The 18,787-nt window shown below is 41.4% G+C and overlaps 1 protein-coding gene across 3 annotated transcripts in view; it reads right to left on the bottom strand.

The window, feature by feature from the left end:
* The window catches only part of LOC128531732 (A disintegrin and metalloproteinase with thrombospondin motifs 2-like), a 141,421-nt gene extending 122,962 nt beyond the window's left edge, over positions 1-18,459 (bottom strand). Inside the window, exons 1-3 of one of the 3 annotated variants that reach the window (XM_053505843.1) lie at positions 18,358-18,459; positions 18,144-18,237; positions 15,858-16,234 (exon numbers count right to left, since the gene is read on the bottom strand). In XM_053505843.1, coding sequence (XP_053361818.1) covers positions 15,858-16,234; positions 18,144-18,225 — 459 coding nt within the window. In that variant the 5' untranslated portion in view covers positions 18,226-18,237; positions 18,358-18,459. Of the gene's footprint in view, positions 1-15,857; positions 16,235-18,143; positions 18,334-18,357 lie in introns of those variants that run through there. The other 2 variants (XM_053505842.1, XM_053505844.1) reach the window with 2 other exon arrangements.
* Positions 18,460-18,787: the final 328 nt, after the last annotated feature.

Genomic DNA, 18,787 nt, shown 5'->3' with positions numbered 1-18,787 from the left:
GGTTCTGGCATAGTAGCGTTCTATCGATATTCATGTCATTAGACAGACAAGATGTCTGCTCGACCCTCTCGCTTTAATCACAGCCATATTTTACATGTATTTTCCTCCTCCTTGATTTCTGTTGCTATTTGATATCCTTGGCAGACTTTCTGTCTGTGCCTTGTAGCTCCGTGATAGCAATACATCTGTTGGATTACAAGCCTCCCTGAGCATGAGTTACACACAAGACATGAGGGTCTAACACCTCCACACTCTGTTAAATTTAATTTCTCCTGCCTGCGCTGTAACAATTATAAACCTCAGCTGGGGCAAATGTCTGATTTTCCACTTAGACAGCACTTAGTCTGGTTTAAGAGAATGACCTCATAATGTCTCGGTCATGACCCATGGTATGAGGTCATGACGCATGCTTTAACCTGTGACATACAGTACTGCACCCTTATGGCATCTCTTTCATTCTTCTGATGTCCCATTAAAACATGTACACCAAACATTAATATCATGAACTTTAAAACTACCCATGGGTTCCCCTTGTGCCATCAGGGTAGCTATGGCCCCTCAGGGTGTGGCACACATGGGCCTCCGGGGGTTTGCACTGATGTCCGGCACCAGGACGTTGACAGGGGATCCTTTGGGAGCTGTGGGTTGCAGCGTGGCGCCTCCATGGATCAGAATTGTTTGTCCGGTGCATCCCAATGGTACTCGATCAGATTGGGATTTGGGAAGTTTCGAGGGTGTGTCTAATGCTTGCACTCTTTGTCTGCTGGGCATCATGTGTAGTAGGCTGTGGTGCACAGGGTGCTCTGATGCCTTTCTATCATGGCCGACATTGAATTTTTTGGCCATTTGAGCTGCACTGGCTTTCCTGTGGTATCAGACAGGACTCTGCCCCCTGAGGGCATGGGTGAGCCGTTGGTGCCCATGATCGTGTCACCAGTTTGCTGATGTATAGCTGATGATCAATGCGGTTTTTGGTGTAGTTGTAGTGGATTCTCAGTGGTATATATACATAATTCACAAAGGGACGCTAAAAGAATGAAATATTCTTATAGGGTTAGAATTCTTACTGTATTACTGAATTACTTCTGTATAAGGTTCCTGCCTGCTTTGACTGAACGACCTAAGAAAGCATCACTTATGACCCATTTCCTGGGCAAGCTTTAACCCATGGTGCATGCTACAAAGGTAAAAAAAAAAAAAAAAGGTCAAAAAACAGGAGATGAAAAGGTTTAAAGAAAAGCTGAAAAAATGTAGAATACCTGAGCATGATGATGCTACGTAGTAGAGTTTTAAATCATGTGTAGACTGTTAATTCAATTATATTTTAGGCATAGTTTAAGCATAGTGGAGTCAAGGGTTCGATTCCCGCCTTAGGTCTGTGTGCATGGAGTTTGCACGTTTTCCCTGTGCTTGGTGGGTTTTCTCCAAGTGATCCTGTTTACTTTCACAGTCCTATGACATGCAGATTAGGCTAACTGGTGTTCCCAAATTGCTGGTAGTGTGTAAATGCATATGTGGTGTGTGCATGTGTGCCCTGGGATGGAGTGGCACCCTGTCCAAGGTGTACCCCTCTTTGTTCCCGATGTTTCCTGGGATACGCTTCAGGCCCCATGCGACCCTGTACAGGATAAGCAGTATAGAAGATGAATGAATGGAGTTTTCTGATTGACACTCCACTCCAGTAGGTGGCAGTACTGCACCGACGTGCCAAAAATTCAAAAGAAGAAGCAGATATAATCTTACAAAACAAAAGTAATTTCCAAATATTTATATTTTCTGCATTCCGCATTCTGGTAGATTTTCAAGAAATCTGAACATTTTTACGTAAATAATTTGAAAAGCGTGAATCGAAAACTCCCTCATCGATTAATTAAATCAAAATCAACCAACCAAACCCTGATAAAACTGCATAGTAGATTTAATCGCACAGCTCTACTGCTTAGTAGTGAGCATTCAGGGGCATGATGGAACAGTTAATTTAACTCTGTTTATGTTGATTGCTGCCATGTGCTGCGAGTAATGAACTCCGTGTACTGAGTTTAAGATGACACGAGAGTCTTGGACACTGTTAAAAGATTTTTTTCCCCAACTGCTTGTATTGTAAAAACACTTTCTTTCCTCCAAGAAGTTTGCACCCTGTTTTGATTTCCATCGTTATGCGTAAAATATGTCCAAAATTCTATCTTAATAAAATGGTCATCTTTTTTTCGTAATGTGCCAGTATCGACTGCAAAAATATGCAGGATAAAAATCTAAGGCGAAATTCACTTTTTCTCCAGGGTGAGTGTACAAACAAAAAAAAAAAATTGGTCCTTGCCCATTTTTCTATCAGCAGCCAGCTTGGGGAGGGGTTTATTCTTATATGAGGTCACATTAGGGGAGAAATCCTAGATGCTTGTTTGAACCACTACTTATAAAAAGAATTTCACATTTTTTATCAGTAAGGGTTTAAATTAGCCAATTAGATTTCTCCCCTAATGTGACCTCATATAGGAATATACCCCTCCCCTGGCTGGTTGCTCAGCTCCTCTTGTCCTCTAGGGGGCATGGCTCAGAAGTAGCTCTTATACAGACACAATTTGTGGAAGCTCTGGTTAAAGAATTAGTCAAATACGGGACCTTTAAAGCAACGTAACAATGAGATGACTTGATTCTAAGATGACAGTGTATAATGAATAGGCTGAGTAATACACAAAGCCGACAAAGACAAATTAAGTTGAAAAGATAGTGAGCGAGAGTTTAACAGAAACGTCTAGGAGGCATCATATCACACCTCACCAGGGTGCTATGCAGTGAGATTCTCAACTCTGACAAGATAAACCAGCACACTTGATGAGTATCACAGTCTCAGAGCAACACAATCCAATCGGCTCAGAATCCTTATTGCTTATCAATGCGTTTTATTCAAATAGGAATTATAAATAACAAATATCAAACCATAAAACATAAGAACATGTACAGCGGCGAGCGGGGGGGTGGGGGGGGGGTGTATAATCTCTGATATCTTTGTGACTGCATCATCCGGTTCTGCAGCAGCATCTGGGATTTAGGAAGGCATGAGCAAGAGAGAATTCTGAAGCATTTTTTTTATCTTATTTCTTACAACAAATTCCAGCATCAACTTATTTCCTATGAGAAATAAAACAAAGGCAGTTTGGGGAGCGTGAATAATCCAGTAATGTGTCCCTGTGGATCCCCAGGATCTCAAAAAGCCAAGCTGGATTGACAGCCAACTGTTTTTCTTACACTTGCTTGGAGAGCGGATGTCACGTATTAACCGAGGGAATGCTACGGGGACGTTCAAGTCATAGCAGGACTTTTGATCGCGCAGAATAACAGAGCACAGGCCTCCCAGGAACTCCTTTAATGAGGCAAAGTTGTGGAAATGGCTGGGAGCGGGGCATTTTGGGGGGGGGGGGGTTTGGGGGGGGGGGGGGAACCATCGATTTTCAAGGATCGGACTATGCACTCATCGATTGTTCATGGGAACATCAGCCAGGATCGTCATTCATGGATGTACTGTACGGTCTTCTTTAAAACATTTGTGCCGTCAGATGTTTTACCGCGGCTAAGATATCACCATCACCATACTGCGCTTGAAGTCTAATCAGTCTTATGCCTTCAGTCCCAGTTTGTCTTGAACGCTCAGCATACATCAACAGTAATAATTGATGTACTAAAAGTGTGATATGTTTGAAGCATCCTCATGATGATTCTGAAATGGAAGGTGAATTCTGGGTACTATACTGCAGTTCAAATAATTTTACTAAGAGCGTGATTTCCAAGAACGCTATTTGCGATTGTGTATTATCTTACATAATGAGATCAATTCCTAACCACATTCCTATTTAATCCTATTGCATAAGCATTTTTTTCTGACCTCAGTCTTTTTTTTTTCCCCTCCTAGTAAAATTCTTGCTGGCTCAGCCTACTGTGTCATGATCACGGAGCACCCCGGGTAATGGCTGCTGAATTGCTGTAAGTAAGAGTGGGTAATTACAGGTCTGGAGCGTGGCATCGGCTGCGTCACTGACTGGTTGATAACAGACCCTTGATTGAGTAATAGTGGGTTTGAGGGCCTCGCTGACGGGTGGAGTCTGTAATGATAGCGAGATCGTTCGCTCATTCATGCCCCGATGCTGACTGGTTCGCGCAAATAGCACCGAAGGAGGTCGGGTAACAACCGCTCAGTACAAAATTGATATAATAACCACACTCAAAGGTAATGATACTTGAGCCAGGCTCAGTCTGACTCACTACAGCGAGCGGTTAGACGCACGGAGGACCACGTCTCTCACTATAAACACCTGCAGTTCGAGTGAAAATATACCTCTCGCAGCCACAACAGTAAAACCCACCACAACAGCGCTCTCGTACATACTCATTACGGCTAATGTATGATATCTGAGGGCGGTTTAATCGATACGTGACCTACGTTTATCAGAACTAATCTTCCCAGGCTAGAAGAAAGAGCTCTGTTGTGGACAATAACATGACTTTCCAGTTGACGATCTATCATCTCTCAACCCTCTTCATAGTGACTGACGGCGTCTAGGGAGTTCCCAGGAGCTCTCATGCTTGTAAAAGCGATGAAGCCACACACGCCACTCTGAATGCATCCTGACAGGCGTTTCATTGCTCCCACAATCCCCCTGCTGTCCCCAATAACATAAGGTGCCTTGCTTACTGATGAGCAAATAACCCAAAACAATTGCGTCTCATCTGACTGTTTAACCTCTTCACATTTTCAAACCGGCACAGCGCTCTAAAGCGAGTGCTCAATCGCGTAACACCTTCAGGACAACCGTACGGCTCCACGGAGATTACCATTAGCCTGTTAGAGGCTGAATCTGAGCAGTAGTGCTGCTGTCGACAAAAAGGTTCCACTGATGACACGAGAACGTGAGCCGTCCTGAGGAAGGAGTAAAGGCAAGGATATAATTTCATAAGGCTGCATGTGAAAGGATCAGGCCTTCGGCTACTCCTAAAAGAGCAGCACCCCTCGGGGAACGGCCGAATGAAACACACACACAGAAACGGGCAGCAGACATCCATTATAAACAAGTCTCTCACTCCGTCCTGCTCGCTGTCACCACCTTGGTTCTGTCTTTTGCAACTCTCTTGCTGACAGATACACCGAGCGCTGTCTCTGTGACTCTAATATCTTCATTATTCTGGCAATATTACCAGCCAAGTCGCCCTGGGGATCTATGCGCTGAAGCTTCTTGCCCTGCAGAATCTTCCGTATTTCAGTTTAATACTCCACACAGATCCGTACGCTGTTATACAGCACCGCAGAGTGTGACATTTTTAGATAAACAGAGGTTGGAACATTTTTATGGTATTCAAGGGTCACCTGAGGAGGTAAATCAGGACGCTTGATTGGAAGCAAGGCTCAGTGGACATGGGGGTCACATGTAACAGTTTGATAGGAAAATGTACTGGGGGAAATTTCCATGCAAAGGTCATCCTTACCATGGAAAGAAAAAGTAGGACTAATTTATAGGGTTCGTACCAAACCATGTTCATACAATAAAAATAATACACTTTCTTTCTGCTGCTCTCATTAAGGGGTCGCCACAAGGGGTGGACAACTTGCGCAAGAAATTTCTTTTTTAAGCAGTGGCGGCAGAGAAGAATGCTACTTTAACATGTCATTATTTAACATAGTAATTATTTATTGTAATAATGAAATAAAGTCATTTAGTCATAATATTCGCTATATTTCTTAATATAATTTTAACATTTTTTATAAACTGTATAAAAATTTACAATTTTAAATGTATTACGTTCATTTGTGTTGGTGTACGTGGGGCGTCGAACAAACAAGTGTCTATGTAGGGACGTAAATTTTTGAAAAGCATGTAACTTGAGGCTGAGCTCTAATTGGGGCACAGCACTGAACCCTCCCACTTTTGTTCGTAGCGAATCAATATTGTTTTTAAATATTTGGGTTGTGATTGGACCATTCCCAACGAGTCTTATTAACGGTCAGCAGACCAAGACCAATTATACCAAGATGTATAATTTTATGCATTTTGAGGATTTGATCTTTAATACATTATACAGTAAGTATTACTCCCCTGATACAAAGCTGGTCCATTCTCTGTTCTCTCTCTTTTCATTCGCTCTCTAAAAGGCTTTTTGTTTATCACTGTGAATCCGAATGTCACATCCATAATGCTAGGACTGCTCACTGTAGCTAATGCAATGTTTTTGGAAGGTGGAGTCCTAACCCAGAGAATCTAGAAGAAACTGGTTAAGAACCAAACTTAGATTAGATTAGATTAGATTAGATTAGATTAGATTAGACTGGATTGGATTGGATTAGATTAGATTGGATCAGATTAGATTGGATTGGATTAGATTAGATTAGATTAGATAAGATTAGAATAGATTAAATTGAATTGAATTGAATTAGATTAGAATGGATCAGATTAGATTGGATTAGACTATCTTAGATTAGATTGGATCAAATTAGATTAGATTAAATTCGATTAGATTAGATTAGATTGAATCAGATTAGATTAGACTTTATTGTCACTGCACATGTTATGGTACAGGGCAAAATACAGTTAGCATCTAACCAGAAGTGCATTTGTTGCAGTGCAAAGTAAGTTGCATGCATACAGAGAATGGGTTTTATACAATGAGTGCAAATGATTATGCAAAGTGCATGCAATAAAGAAAGATTAAATGCTGGTATTTCGCAGAATTATATATATTTTATACATATCACACCAAAGGCTGAAATCATCAAGTCTTTCTCAGTTAAACACCAAGCTCTAAGCCAGGATAAAAATCCAACTGATTTCAGGTTCTCAATCATGACAGATATCACCAACCATGACCCAAAAATTTCCCTTCAACACGCTACAAAACACAAAAACGAGCTTATTTCCACTTTGATACCCTGATGAGTCTAAAGTGATTCAAATAGGAACATGTGCTCAATAAAAAGCAGCTAATAAAAAAAGCTTTTAAACCAAAGACAAACAGTATAAGTGGAACAGAACATGCAAACGTTCCAGCTTTTTAAACCTAAAATCTCACACACAGTCATTGCTGCTGAAATTAAGGACTCACGTGCATGGTGCATCACAAGATGAGAACAAAGAGTGCACGTTTCACTTGAATTTTTAAGTCTTGAGAACGGTAAAGGTGCGCGCTACTGGAACACATGCTGTTTCTATGTGTAGCATCATGACGCCAAAGTTTAGAGTCTAGACGTCAGCACTGTGTGTTAGGTTTCGAATGAGTTAGTTAGTTATCTGATTGGATTAGCGTCTGTTCGAGGGACGCTACCGTAGATGTGAAACAGGAACGCACCTTGGGTGGGATGTGAGTCCAGGGCACAGGGGCGAACGGAACCTACATGGACGCAGGATAGACATACAATACTGTAAATCTAAGCATCAGCGTGATTGTAAACCTCATAGAAGGTGAGGACGTTTAGTATGCACTCCAGCTCTAAGAGCGTGCACTACAGAAGCCAGTCTCTAATCTAAACGGCACCTCTTTGGCCCGAGCAATTCACCCCTGTCATGACTGAACAAAACCCTGGGATATTCGGAAGAGATCCTGACTCCAGTACCTGCAATCTGTTTACCTCCGGTTTCTGTCGTGAAAGGAATCTCAGAGGTTTTTTATTTCCCGTTAATAAAAAATTATACGCAGAAATTGAAATTGCATAGCAACAAATAGCTTCTGAGGAACTTACGCTCCTGACGTTAATTATTTTCTGACTGATTTGCCATCTGTCTGCTATCTGATAAGCTCAAACTGGAGCACGGAAAGCAATTAAACACTTATTTTCATGCTCAGTATTGTTATGTATTATATAGTGATCTTCACAAATCGTGATGTTATACTTCCCATGTGATTATCCTCTTAATTAATAATTAATAATAATTGATAAATAACAGACAAACCACTGTAATGTTTTTCTTTTTCTTCTATTTTCTTCCATCCACAATTTTTTTCTTTGCTGCTGTGACAAAGAAATCTTACTGTCCAAACATATTATACACTTCTCGTTCTTCTTTCAGTTGCTCAAGTTAGGGGTCGCCACAGCGGACCATTTGTCTCCTTCTAACTCTGTCTACCACATCTTCTTATATCACTCCAACCGCCTGCATGTCCTCTCTCACCACATCCATAAACCTCCTCTTGGGCGTTCCTCTTCTCCTCCTGCCTGGCAGCTCCATCTCTAACCTTCTCATCCAGATGTATCCCTCATCACTTCTCTTAGCAGGTCCAAACTTAAACATCTTAATCTGGCCTCTCTAACGTCAATCAAATAAAAAAATCACACACTCTTATATTTAATTGAACCGCCTTTTGCCTTGATTACGACTGGGGCATCATTTTCATTATCTTATGCAAAGTCACAACATTTATTTCTGTCCAGAGTCACGTTAATTTCTCTCCAAGATCTTGTATTGATGATTGTCGAGGACCGCTATGTAAAGTCTTTTCCAGCAAATCCCAAAGATTCTCAATGCTGTTAAGATCTGGACTCGGTGGTAGCCAATCAGGGTGTGAAAATGATGTCTCATGCTCCCTGAACCATGCTTGGACAATTTGAGCCTGAAGAATCCTGGCATCTTCATCTTGAAATGTACCCACGCCATTAACAAAGAAAATCCAACGATAGAAAAAAGCACGTTTCTGAATCTAGACCTGACCAACAAAAGAAACCCCTGATCATAACGCTGCCTCCACAGGCTCGTATGGTAGGCACTAGGCATGCTGGGTGGCATCGCTTCATTCAACTCTCTTTTTACCCTGATGCGCCCATCATTCTGAAACAGGTTAAATTTGGACTCATCAGATAATATGAACTTTTTCCAATGGCTTACAGTCCATTCTTTATGCTACCTAGCACATTTAATTTTTTTTTCCAATAAGTCCCACTGATAGGTGTTTTTCTTAAAGCTAAACACCTGTTTAGTCCTTCCTATGCTTCCAGGTCCGAATAAGGCGTTCTTAACCCATTTTTAATAGTTTCAGTAGTATCTCCTTAGTTGTTTTCTTTGCTTGATGCAAAGAAATATATAACATCATATATATTTTGAAACAGTAAGATCTTTGTCAAGACCACAAGATATTCCGAGAAGCGAGAAGTTCCTCACTGCATTAGTTAGAGTTAAATAACTTTAACTTGCCAGCTGAACCATATTAATCACTGCAGTAATTATCCGATGGAAGGCTCTTATCTATTTGCCTTGTTAAATCCAGGTGGTGACTTTTTTAGGTTTTTTTTTTTTTTGCCCAGGCGGTGTATTTACTTATGCTTTGTAGAAAACAATAGCTTTCTCCATCAACAGATGTTACAGCCAGCTGTTGTCCTCAATAAACGGCTTTCTCAAAAGCTCAGCATTGCTACGCTCTCGAAAATAACCCGTCCCACACCAAAGAGTCCAGCCACATACAGTAATTATACGTTTCATTTCATAAGTGTGGTTTCCTTCGCCCGTATTTTGGCCAGAAAATAAAAATAGTTCAACTGAAATATCCGGGCCTGAGTAGAAGGATGCGAAGAAGGCCAGGAGGGTAACGAAGCTTCAGAGCTGCTCTGTATGCACAATGGCTCTCGGCAGGAGAGCAGTCTGACCCTGAGGCTTTCAAGGTAAAGGGTAGCAGGAATACACACATCACACAACACGCCGAGCATGCTTTCCTGGAGTTATTTGCAGGTGTTATAAAGAGTGCAGTAGAGTGATCACAATTTACACAAAGGATTACAGCAACGACAGACAGTTTGACATTCACCATGGAGAAGGCAACATCAACTGGTGGACCACGGTAAAGATTCAGGAACAATGAAATATTCTAGGAGATTTCATAAAGTCAGGTAGCATTGATGCCTCACAGCTTCAGGGTCCTAAAGTCTACTGTTCAATCGGTGAACTGTAGTTAAGATACACAAATCTTGTACTTGAGTGAAAGTAGAGATCCCTGGGGTGAAATGTTTCCCCATTAAATGAATAGTTTGAGTGATTTAAAGTGTGTTTTAAATCAAAATTGAGGCGCATCATATACTGTAAGTACATTATTCCCTGCGTGTGTCTGGAAATTGCATGTTCTTCCCCATGCTTGGTGGGTTTTCTCTGGGTACTCCGGTTTCCTCCCACAGTCCAAAGACATGCAGATTAGGCTAACTGGTGTTCCTAAATTGCCTGGAGTGTGAATGAGCATGTTAATGTTACCCAGAGGTCATAAAATGGGAATAAATAGAATGATAATCACCACTGGCTTCCACGGTCCCTAGCTGGACTACAGAGGTTCCTAGATGGATGAATGGATACAAGTACTTTACAAGATAGGATTTGGTTGTTCTAAATGTCCCTGTTCTGCACACCAACCAGGAAATGTGCCACTTGAAACGTGAATGGGGTCAAGTTCCACAACCCCCGTTCTGAAGTTCAGTTGAGACTCATATGAAGCTTCTACAGTCCCACTGAGCAACTTTCAAAGTTCTGCTTACCAGAACTAGCTGTATAAATAACCAGAACTACTGTAGCCACTGTACTAAACACATCATAACTTTGAGAGATACCAACTCGGTTTAGCTCAGTGGAACTGCAGAAGGTTCACATGAGTCTCAGCTGCATCACTTTAGAATGTGGTTTTCCATGGAACGAGGGTTGTGGATTTTGGCTTGTGCAGAGCGGGACAATTTATAATGACCAAGACCTATTGTAAAGTACTTACATCCACCTCAATTTTGATTTCAGACAAACTTGAAAAAACTGAACTATCCCTTTAAAGGCAGAAGGGGACCCATTGAATTTAAACTTGAGGAAAAGTACAACAGCACTTGTCTATAAAAAGTTCTTCAGTCAGAAGTAGAGAGAATGTATTACATCAGTGTGGTTTTAAGGGCATGACAAAAATCTTTCTCACTCTTTCTCTTTCACTCTAAATATCCAGGAGAGGTTTGTTGCCATTAGGAACACTAAAAACCCTCCATCTAATCTTAACATTTGATATAAATAAGGCCAGTAGTTCAGGCGCTGTGTACAGTAGATATCACAGCGTCGGATTTTAAACACCTGGCACATAAATGGGCGTGTCCATGTGGTACAGAGTATTGGCTGCTTCAATAAAAATACATTCAAGTAAAAAGTACGGAATTTCTTCACGATTGTAGCTGAGGAAAAATTAATAGTTGCAAAAACTATTAATACTTGGTATCGTCAGAATACTACTTAAGGACAACCATTTGGATGGACTGGAGATTTTTCCAACTTAATGTCTAATGTTTTATGGAATTGGTTAAAACCCACTATCACAATTTTCACAATGGAATAATGATTCAGTTGCATATCACAATTCCTGTTTTGTGGCGATTGATTTTTCAATCAATAATTTTTTTAAACAGATTTTTCAAAATAACTTTTTTATTTAGATATGTTTGCATTTTAAGTGATTAAATGTTGCAGTTCCTCTATGACCCTGCAGGGGGTGCACTCTAGACTATTCACACAGAAAAGCATCCTGTGTGGTAGAAGCAAACAATTTGATACATTTGTAAAAAAATGTAACAAAATCGAAAAAATAATTTATATCAAATGGGGGCGTTTATAAAATCGAGATACTTACAGAATCGCAATACGAATCGAATTGGTGCAGAGGTATTGTGATAATATTATATCAGAAGGTCGTTGTTTTTTTTTCAAATTTAAAGCCAGTGCTATGTTTACCCAACTATTCATGTTCTCGGCTCTCGTCATGAAAGCGCCTGTCATGTTTTATTCATGTTTGAAGCACCAATCAAAACTCTGCACCCTAATGAGCGAAAACACACCACCACAGTTTTGATAGTTGGGTCAACGCGGTTTTCAGCAGACCTATCAGTTAATATCTCAAGTGTGTAAAGTTACACGGGAAAAATACTTGGCATGGGATGAGAGCTTCTTGTTGAGATGTTAGAGCTGTAACCATGACGTGAGTATGAGTGCGATTCTGAACAGTAGTCTCACCATGTGTAACGTGATTTTCTCATAGCAAATTTTGCATCACAGTGAAATCACACAGGTTTTGTAAAAGCTAAATTGTTTCAAATCCTAAAGCTTTTAGTCTAGGAAATCCGTAAAGGTTATAGGTCAACGTTAGGGCCGCTATTGATCATAAAATCATATCATAAAATAAAATAAAAAAGTCGGTAAGAGAGTTATTTTTTCTCTATAACTGGATGCCCTGAATCAGCAATTTGGCACTTTTTTAGCTTAAGATTCTTGTTTTTAAGATGAGGTCTCGAATAGTAAGGTGAGTTTGACATGAAATAGTTCCCAACCATGTTTACAAAGCTCCGCCCTCCGGGATCTTAAACTTAATTATTATACTTATGTTCTTTTCAATAATTTGTACAAGTAAAAAAAATATCTATTATACTTTTATAGAACAACATTCACTCACTTGTTCATTCTCTTAACAGCTTATCCTGTACAGGGTCACAGAAGGCCTGGACCCTATCCCAGGGAACTCTGGGCACTAGACGGGGTAGACCCTGGACGGGGTTGCCAAACCACACTCGATCACACATTATGGGCAATCTGGCAACACCACTCTGAGTACCCAGAGGAAACCCACTAAGCACACACAGACGCAAGGGCGGGACTCGACCCCGGAGGTGTGAGGCCGCAGTGTTAACCACGACGCCAAAGATCAACGTGTCCTACTTATTCTTTCTTGTAGCGCATCCATGATAAACAAGTCGCTTCCTGTAACTTTAACAACTACAGTATGAATAGTTGACCCTTTAACAACCTCTGTCTCGAAAGTATGAGAACAAAAAATAATACAACCTGTTATGTTAGCAAGAATCTACAAAGAAAAAAACAAGATGTTTCTTATGACGGAAAACTTTTTCCCTTGAGTGACACTGGAGACTCCTTCCAACAATGTCAAATAAACATTCTTTTTACAGAAAACTCCACCATATCAACGATTATATGTTGCTCTACTTGTAATATCTCAACACTGGTAAATTTCACATAAGGATAAAAGGAAAGAAATCTTGACCCTAGAAGGAGTGTGGGCGTGTATAACAACCAAAGAGAGATACTTCAAGTCTATTGTCATCTTTTTACTGATCCTTCCTTTAACAGACATTGCCAAAGTAAATTATTGAATGCTGGGAACCTCGCTTGGCCGGACACAGCCTAATTCTCACAATGAGAGTTTAAAGTTAATCTTTATTTTATGTGCTTCAAACTGAGTTTAAAACAGCCAAAACATTTTATTGCTAAAAATGTCTGACCTAGGGGAAAAAGTGCATTTTCAGATAGGATCATATAACACCATTTTTTATAATACTTTATGCTCCTTATCTCCTGATCCATGCTTCATTTTTTGTAAACATGCATACACAATTATATTCTTTGTCAGATAAAAAGAACGACACATTTGCTAAAGACAATTCGATGCCAGTTTATGTCTGTAGTGTCCGTAACTTTTTGGAATTCAAATTTTCAATGATCCTAATTGTAAATGAAACTTGGGCAGTTTATATTTCACATGAAGTGGCATAAACCTGAAAAAGTGTATTATTCTAAAATGCAAAATTGCTAAAGTATTGCAACATGATTTGACACTACAGATTTTTTGCTTTTTAAGCTTTCACGCAAATTTAAGTAACAATTTTTACAGGTCATGTGTTTCTAGAAGGTAACATCAATTTCAGTATCAATACTCATAGAGAAATAAGAATAATTAGCATTTTAAATGATTATTGTTTAAAGCGAGACAAAATAACTCTGAAAAAAAAACTTTTTAGGAACACAAGATTGGTCACTTCCATGTGGCATGAACTTCAAAAGTAGCTTCTTTGGCACACACAGTTTTTGTGTTATATGTATACTGTAATATAAAATATCATCAGCAGCAACACTGTGTTTTGGGCCAAAATTACTATTTCAGTTTGATTTTATTTTGTTGAAATTTTTTGGATTAAAAATTGTCAAATAAATCGATAAGCTGCTTTCTGAGCGTTTCCTGAATTCACGCTAAAGGGTTACTGTGTTTGTTCATCATTAAAGATTTTATTGTAAACCCTTACACCACATGGTTTTCCTTTCATAAAAGGTCCCAATTAAAACCGCTTTAGAAGGCTAACCATGCAAAGAACCCATGGTGGAAAAAACCTCTCTCTTTTTCTTTCTTTTATAAGCGCTTTGTGTTTTACAACACTGGGTCTTTCTCAGTGGGACGTGTGTGCTGACTGGATTATTTGGCTTTCAGGTTTGTAGAGAGAAATAAGTCTTCCTTCTCGGGTTACAGGTTTGGGAATAAGGTGTATGAGATTCTGGGTTTTTTTTTTTTTTTTTCAAAATATGTGTTTTATTTTGAGAAATGTGTGGATCCAATTGGGAAAAACTGGAAGTAAAGTGTAAATGGGACCTTAGACTTGTGAAAATCGTTCATCTCTACTGCATACACTTGTCAGTCATGGATATGCTGGCATTTTTTTTTTTTTTTCCGTTTAATTTTAAGTTGCCATCTTCTTGGAACTTTATGCATCTCTTTTATTTGCTTTTGGTGTGAGAACAAAGCTGTCTGATTGGACTATGATCGGCGATTTAGTTCATGGCTTGAATGTCAGCTGGTCGGGAATAAGGCTATGCATGGACTTAATTATCTGACTAGTATCATGTAAGTAAAGCTCTCCTGAGACATTTATAATTCTATAGTAAATGCAAAAATAAAGAATTAAAAGCTTGCAATCATGGTAAGAAGAGCTGCTGCAAAAACCAAAAACCTTTTTTAGTGATAACAGGATAATTTGAGAGACACTTCTGTCCGACTTTGGCATGTAAGTCAGCCAAAATATGAATTAATTTATTTTATTTATCTTCTACAACACATATCATGTGTATAGGGTCACATGGGCCTGGAGCCTATGCCAGGAGACTAAGGGCACTAGGCAGGGTTCACCGTGACCAGCTACACCCTGGGCATACCCCCCCTCCCCCCCACCCTTATATTGACTAACCAACAGTAGTAACCAGTGTAAGGATCTATCCAATGCCTATGTAATGTAAATGCACAGAATTTTTATTAGTGATACCACAACACTCGTAAATTTCTCATTCTGATTGGTTAGAAGGTGTTGATCATTCTTCCAGAACAACACTTTGATAGTTCCACCTTCTTCCATGGGAAAAACTTGAGGACTGAATCGTTTTTCATGAACATAACAAACTTTGATTTTTGCAATATTTCCAGACAAGAACTTAAATAAACAGAGTAAGCGATGTATGTATAATTGATAACAGAAAGGAATCTATCTTACAGACGTGAAGCATGACATGCAAGTTGGCGAATTGTTGAGGTATAAAAGTAGTAGAAGAAAATGATCCTTTGCACAAAGGGAATTTCCAGTTGGTGGCATTTCCCAGTGGGTTCAGGGAGCACCGCAGGACGCCTTCAGAACTAGTGGGGACTTATTGAAGCCATGAAAAAATATTACACTCCAGATGTCTTTAGGAATAAGTTCTAAAAGTAAAGCCCTGATACTAAAGTTGTCATGAATATGATCTAAAAACTCTGTAAGAAATCTTGAGGTTTTATGTCTTTCTACAGAAGACCTGAGGGCTGGCCGGTGTGCCCACTGGAATAGTAATGGATCAGTCATTAGTGTTGAGATGCAGTGATGTTCTGGTTAAAATTAGAATTTATGGGTTTGGGTTTAAATGTTTATGTGAAGTTTGGAAGAACAGATTTTCCAAAAAGTGCTGTAGCAATTGTGCTAAAAAACAAAAACTTATGTGATTCGTGACAAGCGCTGATGCAATGTGTAAACAGTTCACATTAGATCATCAGATCATCACACTGGACACAGCTGCACTCACCAGGCCGTCACAGTTGCTGATGGCCACCGAGGCTCCTTGCACATCCGTGATATCGCCCACGTACATGCATTCGGTGTTTATCAGCTCGGTGCGCGTGCCGCCCGGCGTCTGCCACTCCATCTTGGCTCCGGGAGCCACCAGACGCGTGTTGGGGTGCAGGCGCAGGTGGAACTCCCGGCCGAAGACGGTGACGTTATAGTAGAGCCTCTCTCCGTCTCCTCGCGGTTCGTCGGCTGTTTCCGCCTCTCTTCGCCAGCGCCTACGGAACTGCCCGCGTGCTGCACCCGCTGACACCGCGTGCGACAGGAAGCGGCCGTGCGCGTCGCTCAGCACGGGCCTCACCAGTCCATAGTCCCCCAGCACGTGCTGCAGGGAATCTGCCAACCCACACACACACACACACACACACACATACATATACTTCTGGAACTTTTGCTTTCTTAATTTCAGCACAGAAGTCAATAATCATGATTACAGGAGTATTATTAACGCATGATGTGTGTGTTGCAGGGTGCAGTGTGCAAGCATTAGGGTTGATGCGGTAATTTATGCAACTGATCCATTCACTTTCTCACTCATCATCTATAACGCTTCATCCTGTAAACAGGGTCATGGGGGACCAGAAGCCTATCCCAGGAGACTTAGGGCACGAGGTGGGGTACACCCTGGTACACACATACACACTATGGGAATGCCAGTTAGCCAAATCTACATGTCTTCGGGCTGTGGGAGGAAGTTGGAGTACCCAGAGGAAACCCAACAAGCATGGAGAGAATATGCTGCATGCACACAGACCCAAGATAGGAATCGAACCTGGACCCTGGAGACTCAGCTGATCGACACTCTCAGTCACACACTACGGGCGATTTGGAAACGCCAGTTAGCCTAATCTGCATGTCTTTGGTAACCTGTGGGAGTGTAAACTCTACACACACAAACCTCAAGGCGGGAATCGAACCCGGACCTTGGAGATGCAAGGCAGACAGGACTAACCACTACGACACCGTGCCATGCAACTGATCTATTCTCACTCACTCATCGTCTATACTGCTTTATCGTGTATACAGAGTCGCAGGGGGGGCTGGAGCCTATCTCAGGAGACTTGGGGCACAAGACGAGGTACATTCTGGACGGCGCAGCAATCCATTACAATACACACACACACACACTGGGCAATTTAGTAACACTAGTTAGCTTAATCTGCATGTATTTGGGCTGTGGGCGGAAACCTGTGGAAATGCAAACTCTACACACACAGACCTCGGGGCGGGAATCAAACCCGGACCTTGGAGGTGCAAGGCGGACAGCGCCAACCACTACGCCACCATGCTGCCATGCAACTGATCTGATCTATGAATTGATATTTGCAGGAAAACATAAAGTAATGTAAATAATAAATAAATAATAATAATAATAATAATAATAATAATAATAAAGAGTTTTGCTCATGCGGAAAAATGTTTGCCTGGCTCATCCTAAAACCAGTCTCAGATCAAAGCACTTCTCATGTGCTCGGTTTCCAAACATTGCCACGTGTCCCGGGTTTTCCACCGCGGGGCCACCTGCTCCACGCGCACGGCTACACCCGCGACTGCAGCGCGCCCGCTCTCCCTGCTCGTCTCACTTTCTCCGATCTGACACTCTAACACTGTGTGACGCTCTGAGGTGACGAGCCACACCTATGTGCACAAAAGTGCAGTATATATATACATGCAGATATACACACTTATATATCTTTTTTTTTTTCAGTATATCTCACTAGATCATTTTCTGAGTCGAGTGCGCACGGCATCTCTCCAGACCAGAGGAAAAAAATAAATAAAACAACAACACCAAACACACACACACACTTGGAAAGCTATGACAGAAATCGAAATCAGGTCTTCCATAGCTGCTCGGGTTTTGCGCTCAGTGCGCAGTGCCATGTGGAGAGCCGGGCGCATTAAAGCGCATTAAAGCGCAATGCGCGCAAAAACCCTCCGAGCCCCGGAGAGATGGAGAAAGAGAGAGCAAGAAGAGAGAGAGGGAGAGAGAGAGAGAGCGGGCAAGACTGATGACACAGCATGCAGGACCGGGGGGAAAGAAAAGGGAAAAAGTCCTTGAGCAGGGATGTCTGAGCAAGTTCACATGGAGAGAAGTAAAGCAATTCATGCATTCTAGAGCAAAGGAGGGATCATCCCCACCATCACCATCACCATGACCAACATCACCATCACCATCATTATCATCATCATCATCATCATGATCATCCAGGTGGACGTAAAAGTAGATGGATAAAGAGCGTACCTAGGCTACTGGCGATGTAGAGGCCGTGGGCGGGCAGCAGCAGCGCGGAGATCAGGATCGGAAACGCGGCGGCGGGATTCATGGCAGCTCCGAACTGCGCAGGTGGGAGAGAGACGGAGTTCAGGATCCGGAGGAGGAAAGTTACAGCGGAGAGAGAGAGAGAGAGAAAGAGAGAGAGAGACAGAGGGAGAGAGAGAGAGAGAGTGTAACTTACTGCGCACAGCACCGGAGACGAGGAGAGACTCTATCTCACACTCTCTCTCTCTCTCTCTCTCACTCACTCACTCTGCCTCTATCACTCTCCCCTCTCCCTCTCTCTCTCTTTCACTTTCTCCCTTACTCTCTCCCAGTGTCTGGATCATTCTCTCTCCTTATTTCAAACTGTGTGTGTGTGTGTGTGTGTGAGAGGGAGAGAGTCTCCCTCTCTGTCTCCTGTCCCAACCCAACCCATTCATCCTATTCATCTAATCCATCTGGAAAATCTAATGGCACCCTCATTCCTCTGATGCAGAAGAATACTTATTCTCTTTAGGGAAATGTTTTAATCCTGTGTGTGTGTGTGTGTGTGTGTGGACTGAAGAGAAACCTGCAGGACCTGCACAAACTTTCTTGCTTTCATGCTCATAGAACTTCACCCAAGCCAA

This window comes from Clarias gariepinus, chromosome 10, assembly GCF_024256425.1.
Source record: "Clarias gariepinus isolate MV-2021 ecotype Netherlands chromosome 10, CGAR_prim_01v2, whole genome shotgun sequence".
Taxonomy (NCBI): Eukaryota; Metazoa; Chordata; class Actinopteri; order Siluriformes; family Clariidae; genus Clarias; species Clarias gariepinus.
This window is presented reverse-complemented; position numbering and strand designations above follow the sequence as displayed.